The sequence below is a fragment of the Hordeum vulgare genome, chromosome 5H (genome assembly GCF_904849725.1).
Source record: "Hordeum vulgare subsp. vulgare chromosome 5H, MorexV3_pseudomolecules_assembly, whole genome shotgun sequence".
Lineage (NCBI taxonomy): Eukaryota > Viridiplantae > Streptophyta > Magnoliopsida > Poales > Poaceae > Hordeum > Hordeum vulgare.
In genome coordinates this window covers 585914254-585928009 of record NC_058522.1, presented here as the reverse complement: position 1 = coordinate 585928009, position 13756 = coordinate 585914254, and the positions used below count along the sequence as shown (strand labels likewise).

Below are 13756 nucleotides of genomic sequence, written 5' to 3'. Positions count from 1 at the left end.
GCATGTTGCAGCTTGCTCTCATAGATAACAACAAAAATTTGTGTGAATCAACACGGGGCTCTGGTACCACCCGAAGCAGCACAAAGTTATGGAGGAGCAACTCTACCTTGCTGCTACAAAGTATGCTTCCGGGCACCCAGCCCAAGAGAAGCCATGAGAGAGAAATTCCATGCCCACGGCCCGGCCCAAGAGAAGAACCCATCCGGCCTTGAGATGAGAGAGAAATTGACATGTGTTGTTGGTTTTGTGGGAGAGAGAGAGAAGAGCATCCCGCATTCTTCTCGGTGTGTGGCAATGGCGCGCGGGGGCGGGGGCGGGGGCGGCTCCTCCATTCTTGCATTCCATCCCATGACCACCACCACCTCCCCACACCCGCTGCTAAAAAAAGTAAGGGAGCTCCACAACCACAGCGAGCCCAAGCAAATCTCGCGACCACCACCACCACCGCGTTGCTGTCGACGGACGGCAATGCTCGCTCGCCGTGGATTCGATCCCTCTCCCTAGGAAGGAATCCGCCGGATTTACCACATTCTCCATCGCCGTCCCGTGCAAGAGGCCCTGCCTGCCTGCCTGCGTGCGGTGCGGTGGTGGTGCGGCCGCCGTTCGACCGGCACCGCTCGCATTCGGCCTGCCGCCGCGGGACGGACTTGATGCGGCCGGCCTCCCTCTGATCTCTTCCCATCATCACCCACTCGCCGCCGTCGCCATCGCCGTCGCCGTCGCGCCCCGCCGCGCCCAACATAACAATGGTACCGTATCATTCCATCTGTCGGATCAAAATCCCTTCTTGGCTCCAAATGCGTCCCCTTTCCCTTTGGTGTGGCCTCAACAACTGTTTGATGAAATGCTCCTTCTTTTCTTTCTCTTCCAATCCAATTCAATTCAATTCAATTCAATGCTTGTTGGTTCTTTATTTGGAACATTACATTTGTTTTCAATTCATTGCATGCCTTAATTGTACCATGTTCAACGGAAACGTACATCCTTCAATGGGGTTTCTGCATTTGGTACTACATCTTGTAATGCGGATTAATTTCATCCATATAACTGATAAAGGGAATGCCAGCATCGACCAGAACTAATGTCAATCCTGTCCTCGTTGCTGCAGGCATCCAAAACCAAAAGCCGCTTCGTGGTCGGCTCTCATGTCTGGATCGAAGATGCAGACGAGGCATGGATGGATGGCCAGGTGGAGCAGGTCAATGGGGAGGACCTTGTCATAAACTGCACCAATGGAAAGAAGGCCACCGTTAATCTCTCGACTGCCTTTCCTAAGGACACCGAATCCCCGCGTGGTGGCGTCGAGGATATGACCAGGCTTGCCTATCTGCATGAACCAGGAGTGCTGCAGAACCTCAAGTCCAGATATGCCCTCAATGAGATATACGTATGTTGAGTCCCTCAACAAATTTTACATTTTGTGCTCTCCCATGAGTTAGTGGAATTCCATCATGAAAAATTACCTTCATGTGCACAAATAAAAGTATTCATTTTTTGAGATGATCAAGACACCAACAGTCCAACAAGTAGTGTACTAGTTAGCGGCTTGCTCTTCTTTTGGTGATACTATTCATCTTCTTGCAGCTTCTCTAATGGATTAAATTCTTCTTCCAGACTTATACTGGGAATATTTTGATAGCCGTGAATCCATTTCAAAGACTCCCCCACCTCTATAACAACCACATGATGGGAATTTACAAAGGAGCAGAATTCGGTGAGCTGAGTCCCCATCCATTTGCTATCACCGATCGTGCGTATAGGTGCGTTCGTCCACCACTTCAGTTTCTCAGATTCAACAATCTACCTGACAATAATAACCAATCACCCTATCTTTATTCTTCCCAGACTTATGATCAATGATCGTATTAGCCAAGCAATATTAGTGAGTGGAGAGAGTGGAGCTGGAAAGACAGAAAGCACTAAAAGTCTTATGCAGTATCTTGCTTTTATGGGTGGTAAAGCTAAAGCTGAAGGAAGGTCAGTGCAAGAACAAATCCTAGAGGTGCGTTTCTCACTGCAACTTTGCACCCTTCTTTGCTGGTAGCACAAGCACACCTGGCAAGCTAAGAACCAGTAAAAAAAGTGGTTAAGAAGCACTAGTGTGTAATTCAAATTATGTTCTGACATGCTCTACTTACCTGACACAGTCCAACCCTGTTCTTGAGGCATTCGGCAATGCAAAAACAGTTAGGAATAATAATTCAAGGTAATGAACTAGTATTGATTTTCCTTTTGGATGGCTATTAATTTACTTATTACACAACTTCAATGTATTACCTTTCTTGGTTCTGCAGTCGGTTTGGCAAATTTGTTGAGATTCAGTTTGATCAGTATGGGAAGATCTCAGGAGCCGCCATAAGGACTTATCTTCTGGAAAGGTCACGTGTTTGTCAAATATCTGATCCAGAAAGGAACTATCACTGCTTTTACATGCTGTGCGCTGCACCACCAGAAGTAAGAGGCTCTTCTTCTGAATTTTGTCGGAACCACATTATTTGTGAACTACTATGTTCTATTGAAATTATATCTTGCTTACAAAAACACCCTATTCCGTACTGTAAAAATTGAAGAAATTTGCAAAAACCTCAGGGCATTCAGACATACTGTATGTCTTTCCTGGATAATCATTGCTTCTGGAATCTGTAAAATAGGTCTAAACATAATTATCATCTCAAGAAAGATATACTTCCTCATACATTTCTTGCAAGTAAACCTGTATGTTAGAGATATGGATTTTCAAATTAGGACGACTAGAAACTGTAAGATTGAGCTAAGACATTAAGATGTTGATTAGGAACTGTAAATCATCTAATTAGCATTTGTGTTGATTTGCTACATCCCCTGATCCGCCTTTTGTTTTAACCCTTTGTAACTTTGAGTGTTTTATATAAAATCATATGTAGTGTACTAACCTATAGCTTTGGTACGTGAATATGATTATCAGGACCGCGAGAAATATAAGGTGGGAGAGGCTAAAACGTTTCACTATCTCAACCAGTCTAATTGCATTGATCTTAATGGGTTTGATGACTCCAAAGAGTATATCGAAACCAGAAGAGCTATGGGTATTGTAGGTATGAGTAATGATGAACAGGTACGGCCAATTTCACCGGCAACCAGTTTAGTACATCAGCAAGGGAGGAACAGTTTTTTTTTTACATACAATTTGACATTTCTTTCAGGATGCAATATTCAAAGTTGTAGCTGCTATTCTCCATTTGGGGAATGTAGACTTTGGAGAAGGAAGTGAACCAGATTCCTCTGCACCCAAAGATGAGAAATCTAAGTTCCATCTTAAGACAGCAGCTGAGCTATTCATGTATATATTTCTTTATTAATGTTTTTGAATATTTTCCGAAAGTTCCTTTTTCATTCTTTTTATGAACATGCACCGGCAACATTCTCCAGGTGCGATGCAAATGGTCTTGAGGAATCTTTGTGTAAGCGTGTTATGGCAACACGTGGAGAGAGTATTACAAAAAATTTAGATTCAAAGGGTGCAGCTCTTAGCAGAGATGCATTGTCTAGGATTGTTTACTCGCGCTTGTTTGATTGGTAAGTCTGGAAACCATCATTTTTGGAAAGTCTCTTTGTGCTTCTGTATACTGTGCTATATATGAATCAGACAAGATTAGTTATGAATACTGTGTTCCCCACTGTTACAGGCTTGTCAATAAAATCAATAGTTCAATTGGTCAAGATCCAGATTCAAAGATTTTGATTGGTGTGCTGGACATATATGGTTTTGAGAGTTTCAAGACAAACAGGTGCTTAACTGGTATGCTTTTGCATTTAATCTAGTATTTATGTTAATACACTTATGGAAGTCTTAGTAGATGGACTTCAGCACTAACGCACAACACACGTACGCATGGGAGGATCCAACAAGCTCCTTTATCCCGTATGCCTTAATTGTGGATCAGATGGAAATTAATCAAACTAGAACTGTATGATATGAATATCAAATGATCAGATGATATTCTTAGCATAAATATGCTTCTCTAACCTATGCAAGTAGCTGTGTGGACCCAACACAACACTAACCGACCTTCCTGGGCCAAACTTGGACTGGGTATTACACCCTTCTGTTTTAATGGGATATGCCACTCCTTTCGTCACTACTAAAAGAATAGTAATATAGTATTGGTCAAGAAGGCCAGAATATTAATATTTCCTTCCTAACCTTTTTTGTTCAAGAAAGTGCAAAAGGATTGCGTCTCGATGCACTAATATGAAAGTAGTTTATGTAAAAGCCTCAGGGAGGCACTATGCGCACACCACACTACGCATACAACACACTACACGGTACCGCCGTCCGGCAGCAGCAGGGTTTCGCTTGCTAACTTTCTTGTTCACTGAAGTCCTTGATTATGTGTACTCTTAACTGGCAGTAGATGATAGATCAACTTCTGCATATATAACTATCTGCTTATGCCAGGTTTGAAAGAAGGTAATTAGTACATGCTGACATTTTGATTGTTTGCAGCTTTGAGCAATTTTGTATCAATCTAACTAATGAGAAGCTCCAGCAACATTTTAATCAGGTTATAAAATGGAATTTCCTTCGCTCGACAAGTTTTGTGTTTAGGTCGTCCAACCGGTTTAACGTCAAGTCTTTTTCTAACTAAAACATGTCCCGTGAACAGCATGTTTTTAAGATGGAACAAGAGGAATATACAAAGGAAGAAATTGACTGGAGTTACATCCAGTTTGTGGACAACCAAGAAATTCTTGATCTCATTGAAAAGGTATTGAAACTCAGATTCTAGTTACAGTGACATCTTTATTTGGAGGTGATGAGTTAGATATTTAGATGTAGTGGTACTAGTTTGTATTCCAGATTGTATACTGAGATGCCGATAATTTCCATCTGAAACGTCTGCACATGCCATTTTAGCAATGATAGCACTATTTCCATGCATGATACGCATCTGCTGTCTGGTTGATTGTGTTTCGTGCATTTTTTTTCTAGTTGTATGCTTTAGCCATGATATGTTGTAGTAACCAATTAATTATGTCATCTTATTTCTTGTTTCTAATTTATTTGATGCAGAAACCAGGGGGGATAATTGCTCTGTTGGATGAGACATGGTATGAACATATAACCGTAAACATATCCTTTTTTGTTAGAATCTCAAAAGATTATTAACAATTTGTTTTCTTATGATTCAGCATGTTAAGGAATTCAACCCACGAAACATTTGCTGAGAAGCTATATCAAAAGTTCAAGGACAACCCGCACTTCAGTAAACCCAAATTTTCAAGATCTGATTTCACTGTCCATCATTATGCTGGAAATGTAGGTAACATATCATTGATGTACATGTAAATATTAAAGTTTATGTTTCCTGGCTATATGTTTTTGAGTGGTTACCGGTTGTCTGCCCACACTGAAAAATACATGTGATTGACATGTAATTATGATAAATATGGTGTACTTACCATACAAGATATTGCCATTCTAAGATCACGTTTAATGTACCCATCTGCACCTTGTTTCTTTGCAGTAAGCTGATTGTAGCTACCTTCTAGTATTCGACTACTTGTCATCTTATGATGCGGAGTCGAGGGGAGTTTATCTCCAGAGTATACAGCGCTTGCTTTAACCAGGATATTATGTCTTCCCTTCATAACTGATAACTGCAGATAAATCGAAATTCCGCATCTAAGGGCAGGTGTTTAACTTACCAAAGAAACGAACAGGCCTGTGCTACACTTGGATAAAATATGGCGGTTAATTTGAGCACTAAAAGGCTTGATGTTAGATGGCCAAAATGTGTCCAAGTCTGCCAATCTATTAGCACCTTTTGCTTAAATCAGCAAGCAACAGAGTAAAATACTTCCCAAATGTGCTAGATAGAAAAGAATTGAAGCAAAAGGAACAGAGTGTAATAATATTGTTTCATGAATCATTCAATAATCACCAAGTAACTGAGCCAACCTCGTGTGCATTACTGCATATGCATGCACAAGTATTTTGCCTAGTCAGCTGACATTCCTTTGATCCTCCTGACACACATGTAGAACATTCATTCACTATCTTAACAGTAGATAGTTTATTGCTCCTGCTAATCAGTCGGTTCTATTTGAACTGGCTGCTATTCACAAAGTGAAGATGCACACACTAAATGATTGCCTCTGTCTGCTGCAGGTCACTTATCAAACTGATCTTTTCTTAGATAAAAACATAGATTATGCTGTAAATGAACATCAAATCCTATTGAATGCTTCAAAATGTCCATTTGTTTCAAGCCTTTTCCCACCTGTTGAAGAAGCAGCGAAGTCCACAAAGTTTACTTCAATAGGCTCAAGTTTCAAGGTACAGCATTTGCTCTATTCCCTTCATATATTTTGTGTTTATTTACCCCTTTATTTTGGCATGATATTGCAGCAACAACTACAATCTCTGTTAGAAACGCTGAGTACAGTAGAACCACACTACATCCGCTGCATAAAACCTAACAATGTTCTCAAGCCAGCGATATTTGAGAACAGTAATGTTCTTCAGCAGCTTCGTTGCGGGGTGAGACCAATTTCTGTGCCATTTCTTTTGCTCAAATTTATCTGGTCTAACTGCAGTAAAGTGAATGCTCATAATTTCTTTATTTATATATACTCAGTCCAAAGCCAAAAATCATAATGGTTTGTGCTGTAATAATTCATGTTTTTTAAAACATGCACACTTGCAAATTGATGTGCATCCGCTAAAAAATATTAAAATCGATAATGTGCAGGCCAGGAAAAAGATTCAGTTTATCTGCATTTGAGTTGTGTAATGCCATTCTGTCTTTTCGAACAGGGTGTTTTAGAGGCAATAAGGATAAGCTGTCTAGGATACCCCACAAGGCGAACATTCTATGAATTTGTCAATCGATTTGGTATTCTGCACCCTAAAGCTCTGAGTAAAGGGTAAACTTTCTATTTATTTGATTATTTCATTGCTTCTGTTCCATATGTTGTAAGTACTTATGTGTTTGTTCCTTTGGCAGTAATAATGAAATTACTTCTACGAAGATGATTCTCGAGAAAGCTAACCTTGTAGGCTATCAGGTAAATATTAGAAGAAATATCAATGCTTTGATGTTTCCAATTTTTCATTATTCGGCCTCACCTTCTGATTTCAAATTTTACAGATAGGCAAAACAAAAGTGTTTCTCCGTGCTGGTCAAATGGCTGAGCTAGATGCTCTAAGAACTGAGGTTTTGGGGCTTTCTGCGAAAAAAATACAAACCAAAGTTCGTTCATTTCTGTCCCGCAAGAAGTACGTACATTTGCGAACGTGTGCCGCACATCTTCAGGCTGTATGCAGAGGTACATATATCTGTTTCCAGATTAATTTTCTTCCACAAACCCTGCTTTAGCAGAGATAGTGACTCGTATACTTTCATCATCGAAGGAACAATTACTAGAAGGTTATATGAAAATCTTCGAAGACAGGCAGGTGCTTTGAGAATTCAGACGCGCTACCGTATGCGCCAAGAAAGAAATAAATTTAGAGATCTGTGTTCCGCTTCGACTACTATCCAATGTGGTCTACGTGGTATGGCTGCTCGCAAAAAACTCCGTTTTTGCCGGCAAACAAAAGCTGCAGTGATTATTCAGGTATTTCTGAGGCTTCATATTTAATTCAATCAAAGTAGATCCACTAAATGGAATATGCAAGTGATGCTCATATGTCAGATACTTGTGATAGATATTTATCGACTCTGTTATTTTGTGTTTGTCTAATAACACAAAAGTTCGATATGTTCCGTTTCGGCATAAATAAACCTACTATCTTTTGAGCATCGTGAAATGACGTGCTAATAAGTATGATAGTAAAAAGTATCGGAAATATTTGCGTTTCTCATGATAACAAGAGGCTAATTGAGAAATATAGCATTATATCTTACCTAGTCTAAATATCTAATACAATTCCATACGTTTGTAGACTCGATGCCGCTGTCATTTAGCACGCTCAAGGTATGTGAAGATATTGAAGGCCACACTCAACACTCAGTGTGCTTGGCGAGGAAGAATAGCCAGAAAAGAACTTCGACAACTCAAAATGGTAAGAGCCCTTGTAAACTTATCTTGAATGGCTCCTTTCTTCCCTTGAAGAGCTTCTGTTCCATATTTTCATTACTTTCAGGCTGCAAAGGAAACTGGCGCCTTACAGGCTGCCAAGAGTAAACTAGAGAAAGAAGTCGAGGAGCTTACCTGGCGGTTACAAGTGGAGAAACGCATCAGGGTAAACTAGCACAGAACCATGGGCACAATGTTATCTAAATGTGTTGTTTATGCATGGTACAAATGCATAGAGTAAATTTCTTTCTAAGCACAGAACATAATATTTGCTATTCAGCACAAACATATCTGTTGACATGGAATCTATTAATAGGCACTTCCTATGACCTATAATGTGCATTAGATTGCAAAACTTCTCTGGAGTGTCATGTAAATTAGCATCTTGTAGTGAATGAATAAAGAAGAGGGAAAATGATTGGACAATAAGAACAAAAACTTGCAGATATCAAGTCAACACTTGGCACAGTTGCAAGGCTGCTATTGCTAGTATGATAGAGGAGCATTGTGCATCTCATAACATTACAAGGGAAACTTTTGATCATTTTGTAATTACATATGCATATTTTGTACTTGCAGTCTGATTTGGAAGAAGCCAAGGAAGCCAAGATTCAAGAAAATAAGAAGCTCCAGTCACAATTGCAGGAATTGCAACAGCAATTCAAGGAGACAAAAGAATTGTTAAAGAAGGAACAGGAAACTTCCAAGGCAGCATCAGAGAAAGTTGCTTTAGTGCCAGAGATACGTGTTGATGCAACTCAAGTCAATGAGCTCACTGCTGAAAATGAGAAGCTCAAGGTATTAACGCAAAAATACGGACACCTACAAAAGAAAACGTGATAACAAAATCTAGCGTCGAATCTTGTGTAGCTTATATAGGTACCAATGAACCAGTGAACTCCTTATCCTTTTTCTGGATATTCATGTGAAACCATAAATGAGGATGAATACCATCAATTCTTTTTACAACCTACGTTATTGAACATCTTAGATTTTGATTAGTCTAGCAGCTTCGATGTTCAAATAAAAGCATTGATTGGTTAAATCATTTGCTATTAAATGGCCAATCATAGGAGGGCGTACACTTGCTATCCAGTTATTATTTTTTGTACCCCTAGTGGAATAATGGTGTGATACACTTTTGACTTGCAGACACTGGTGACCTCTCTCGAGACAAAAATTGAGGAAACGGAACAGAGGTTTAAAGAAACAGACCAAGTCAGAGAAGAATCTCTGAAGAAAGCTACGGAAGCAGAGTCACAGCTAAATCAACTAAAGAATGCATTTCTAAGGTTCTTCATTCATGTTTTATTTGATATAAACTCGTGATGCTGATAAATGCTCGTATCCTTTATTAGCCAAGCCATCTTACGTTAACGATTGCAATTATTTCCATGACCAGCCTTCGAGAGAAGTTGGCTAGTGCAGAAGCAGAGATCATTAATCTCCGACAACATGCTATGAAGCCAAGACCTGACCCTTTGCTTAACATGCATCGAAAATCTGTAATCTCTCTCTCTCTCTCTCTCTCTCTCTCTCTCTCTTTCTCTCGTGCACATTCACATGGGTATTTGCTGCATGTATACCTTTATTGTTTGTCACGCTGACAGAACTTATTTTGTATTCTTATTATGCTGCTGAGTGTTTGCAACTGTGCAGAATTTGGGTAGCAGCAGCGTACCTGGAGATGAACAACAGGTTTGGAACATCTTATACTGCTTGTTAATAACTCTTTAGATTTATTTTTGATGATTGAATCTAATATAATCATCCCTGCAGTCACCCACGCCTGTGGAATTCGGCAGGAGATCTTTAATTGAGAGACACCAAGTACTTATTTGGGCCGATATTCAGTGATTAAAGCAGTTAGTCAAGTCATTAGAAAACAAATTAAATTATGGCTCCACCTTTTCCTTGCAGGAGAGTGTTGAAGCACTGATTAACTGTGTTAATGAAAACATTGGATTTAGCGACGGAAAACCAGTTGCTGCAATAACCATATACAAATGTCTTCTTCATTGGAGAACTTTCGAGGCGGAAAAAACTAATATTTTTGACCGGCTTATTCAGATATTTAGTTCAGCCATGCAGGTATTGCTAGTGTTCAAGCGTTAAACAATTCTTGTGCTCGTTTTCATTCTATGATTTACTTAGTTATGTCCCATCATGGCGTGATTATCTCAGGCGTATTCAATTTATATCGTTGCCCTTTTTAAATTTGCACAATTTGTATTACAGAAACAAGACAGCAATGCCGATCTTGCATACTGGCTATCAAATGCATCATCATTGTTGATTATACTACAAAAGAGTCTGAAACCTGCTGGCTCAGGTGTAACAACACCACTGAAAAGAACGACGACTCAGACGTCTTTCCTTGGGAGGATGGTACGTTATATGTATATATATCCTTTTCTTTTCTTGAACACGCACAAGGAGAACCAGAAAAGCCAAAAGAGAGAACGAGAAACAAAAAAAGGAAAGAGAACGAATAATCATCCTTTCTTTTAACAAAGTGGTTGTCACTTTTTTTTAACAAAATGATTAACAAGGGTTCTCTGAGTTCTAGCAATTGTATTTTGTCAAAATTGTATGATAGGCTAGACGAGGTTATCTTGACTCATTTCTTAATACCTTGGCGTTATATGATCCACAGGTATTCCGTGCTTCAAGCATTACTGTTGATATGGATCTTGTGCGCCAAGTTGAGGGCAAGTATCCTGCATTCCTTTTCAAGCAGCAGCTTACAGCCTTTGTGGAAGGTTTATATGGAATGATCCGTGACAATGTGAAGAGAGAAGTATCTTCAGTACTCTCACATGTTATTCAGGTTACCACATCTATCACGAGTCCTCAGGTTAATTATCATTTCATACTTTAGAAGATTCTTGCTGGATTAATAGAAGTTTTAGAATAAGCATGAGACATCTCAGCAACCTCCCATGGGAATCCCAAGTTAACTTTGCCCCACACTTGCATGTTTTTGGCTAGTTCCTCTCAGTTGGTAACTCGGTACAACACTTGAACCCTTTTGCAAACTTGATGAGAGGAAATTAGACTATTATTTAATCACGAGTACCTTTGTACCTTGATGAATTTCTATTGGCTGATGATTAGGCTATAATATAATTTGTGTTAAGATTTCATGCTAGTTCTGCACCTGCATGTCAATAAGTTGTTGCTGCTGGTCTAACGCTCATTCCTGTGTACACATTTATACTCAAAGGCGCCAAGAACTGCAAAGGCTGGTTTGATAACAGACCAAGATAGCTATTGGAAAGCGATAGTCAACCATTTGAACGATCTCTTGAAAATCTTGCAAGAAAATTGTGTAAGTTTAAACCTTCAAACCAGCATTGCATTTGGCTGCATCGTTTTCTGTTCTGACTTCTGGCCATAATGCTGAAATTTCAGGTCCCAACAATTTTTTCTCGGAAGATATTTACACAGATTTTTGCATTCATCAATGCTCAACTCTTCAATAGGTAACTTCTATCGTGTCTGGACTTGCCTTGCGTGCCTTCAACTTGGCCAGTTCCTAATTCTCCCTTTTCTGATGTTACTATGTCAGTCTTCTTGTACGGCGAGAGTGCTGTTCTTTCAGCAATGGAGAATATGTGAAACAAGGGCTGGAAGAACTGGAGGCATGGTGCACGCAATCCAAGCCAGAGGTAAATATATATGCAGTTTTGCTATTCTTTCTAAAGATATGCACTTTATACCATGATTACTAGATGCTTGCAACCAACATTCCAGTCTAATAACTTTATTCTCAGTAAGTGTTTTTTTTACTGGAAAATTCTACATTTTATCAGAATCACACCAGGGCCCAAACTGCATAGTTTGTATTGTTTTGCTTAATAAAAGAACTCAATAGTAACTATAATGTAACACCAGTACTAATATCTTCACTTTATTTACCTTGTGCCTAACCGTGAAATACAAACAGTATGCAGGATCTGCATGGGATGAACTTAAGCACATAAGCCAGGCTGTTGGTTTCCTGGTATGTAACTACAAACTTCAGCATGTACTGTGTGTGTATGTCGGCATGGATTCTTATCATTAGCTTAAAAACATTCATTACTTCTTTAAGTATAAAAAGTAGTGGAGCATTTCAATCGATTTTGAATTGCACACCGGTAAAAGTTTAGTTGTGTTTATGTTTGCTGTCAAGACTGCTGCTGTGCTGTTTACTGATTTTTATGAAAATTTTGTCCCTTTTAGGTAGGTCTGACCATCTTTGTGCTGTGATGCAGGTCATTTTCAAAAAGTTCAGGGTATCATATGATGAAATAATGAGTGATCTCTGCCCAGTAAGACCCTCCACCCCCCAAACCCAACGCAGCATAGGGAGGCTGCAATGGATCATCCAGAAGAAGAGTAGCTAAACACCTATTTCTGTTTGCCGTTATGCAGGTGTTGAGTGTCCATCAACTTTACAGGATATGCACGCAGTACTGGGATGACAAATATAATACTGAAAGTGTATCCGAAGAGGTAAGCACCAAATTTAACTTCAAATGGCTACTGGAGCATTCCGTACCAAGCCGAGGTTTCAGGGCTGATACATTCCTAATGATTGTGATTGTAGGTCCTCAATGAGATGAAAACGTTGGTGAACGAGGGAGCTGGTTCGTGTGCCTATTTACTAGATGAAGAGACACGGTACGTGTACACCGAATATCCACGAATGCATTGTCTCAGAAACTAAAAGTTGTACGTGGTGGATCACATCTGACCATCTTGATTTTAAACACTCCGTGTGCCCTGCTTGCAGCATGCCGTTGTCGCTCGAGGAGATAGGCAATTCCATGGACACCAAGGAGTTCCAGAACGTGTCTCCGCCACAAGAGCTCCTGGACAACGCTGCATTCCAGTTCTTGAAGAGCTGAATGGGTTCCGCGTGAGGGCAGGGCAGAGAAGCGGTAGCCTCCGGAGGATAGAATGTTGTAAATTTGTCAGTTGATATAGGTTTTTGTCTTTCTTTCCGCTCCCCCGGCCGGGCCTTGTAGATTATTCCATTTTCTTAGTCATAGGCTGGTTGGTGTAAGATGTCATAGTTCTCTTTTATCTTTTAATGGCTGCGGGCTGGGTTGGGAAGAGAGCACACGGCAGGCAGGAAGGAGGTCATTCACATCCATTCTTGATTCTTTATTTCTAGTCAATGTAGATATATATGATATATGTATGTAGTAGTATCCAAAAATATCCATTATTTGTAGCAAATGTATAGTTATACAGTAATAGTATCAATGAGAATCGGAAAATTGTCGGGGTATATAGATATATAATAGTATGAATGTGAATGACAAAATTGTGGGGTTTGATGGAAGAAGGTCTCCCCCTGTCTGATCATCCATATCCATATAAACTATCACATCACATTTGAAATTTTGGACCATGTAAAATGTATATGATCAATGATACTTGCTTGTGGATGAAAAAGATTTAGATTATATCCGTTGAGTTAAATTAGTAACAAAGATGACACTTACAGCTAGCTTGAAAGTAATAATATACTCCCTCCGTTCTGAGGTTCTAACATTTTTCCGAATCGGATGTATATAGATGTGTTTTAAGTGTGTTTGTTCTCTTATTTCAGTCCGTGTGTAGTCATAAATATGAAATGTTCTAACTTTTTTCTGTGAATTGAATGTATATAGACACCTTTTAGTTTGTATGTTAGCTC

The 13756-nt window shown here is 39.6% G+C and overlaps 1 protein-coding gene across 3 annotated transcripts; it reads left to right on the top strand.

Annotated features, from left to right (window-relative positions):
* The first annotated feature begins 266 nt into the window (after positions 1-266).
* On the top strand, positions 267-13345 carry LOC123395253 (myosin-6-like). Of its 3 annotated transcripts, none has more exons than XM_045090215.1 (38): positions 267-387; positions 1109-1387; positions 1615-1760; positions 1846-2002; positions 2148-2206; positions 2295-2454; positions 2945-3094; positions 3183-3319; positions 3409-3555; positions 3666-3767; positions 4487-4544; positions 4647-4748; positions 5054-5091; positions 5173-5299; positions 6152-6319; positions 6392-6523; positions 6800-6909; positions 6990-7050; positions 7134-7311; positions 7397-7602; positions 7931-8050; positions 8132-8230; positions 8644-8862; positions 9217-9356; positions 9467-9569; positions 9724-9762; positions 9844-9894; positions 9985-10155; positions 10303-10452; positions 10721-10921; positions 11291-11395; positions 11479-11549; positions 11636-11735; positions 12014-12070; positions 12324-12380; positions 12484-12564; positions 12659-12732; positions 12845-13345. In XM_045090215.1, exons 1-38 carry the CDS (start codon positions 295-297, stop codon positions 12957-12959), a joined length of 4563 nt encoding a protein of 1520 aa, XP_044946150.1. In that variant the 5' UTR covers positions 267-294; the 3' UTR covers positions 12960-13345. The 3 variants fall into 3 exon arrangements, with proteins under 3 accessions (XP_044946150.1, XP_044946149.1, XP_044946148.1); XM_045090214.1 differs by having other exon boundaries at positions 267-749; positions 10721-10894; XM_045090213.1 differs by having other exon boundaries at positions 267-749.
* The last annotated feature ends 411 nt before the right edge of the window (positions 13346-13756 follow it).

Excerpts from the sequence above, each read along its gene's own strand:
- LOC123395253 (XM_045090215.1), top strand. The coding sequence starts at position 295 with ATGGCGCGCGGGGGCGGGGGCGGGGGCGGCTCCTCCATTCTTGCATTC. Across the intron at positions 9,357-9,466 it reads CTAAAGAATGCATTTCTAAG|CCTTCGAGAGAAGTTGGCTA; the intron begins GTTCTTCATTCA and ends TTCCATGACCAG. Across the intron at positions 10,922-11,290 it reads CATCTATCACGAGTCCTCAG|GCGCCAAGAACTGCAAAGGC; the intron begins GTTAATTATCAT and ends TTATACTCAAAG.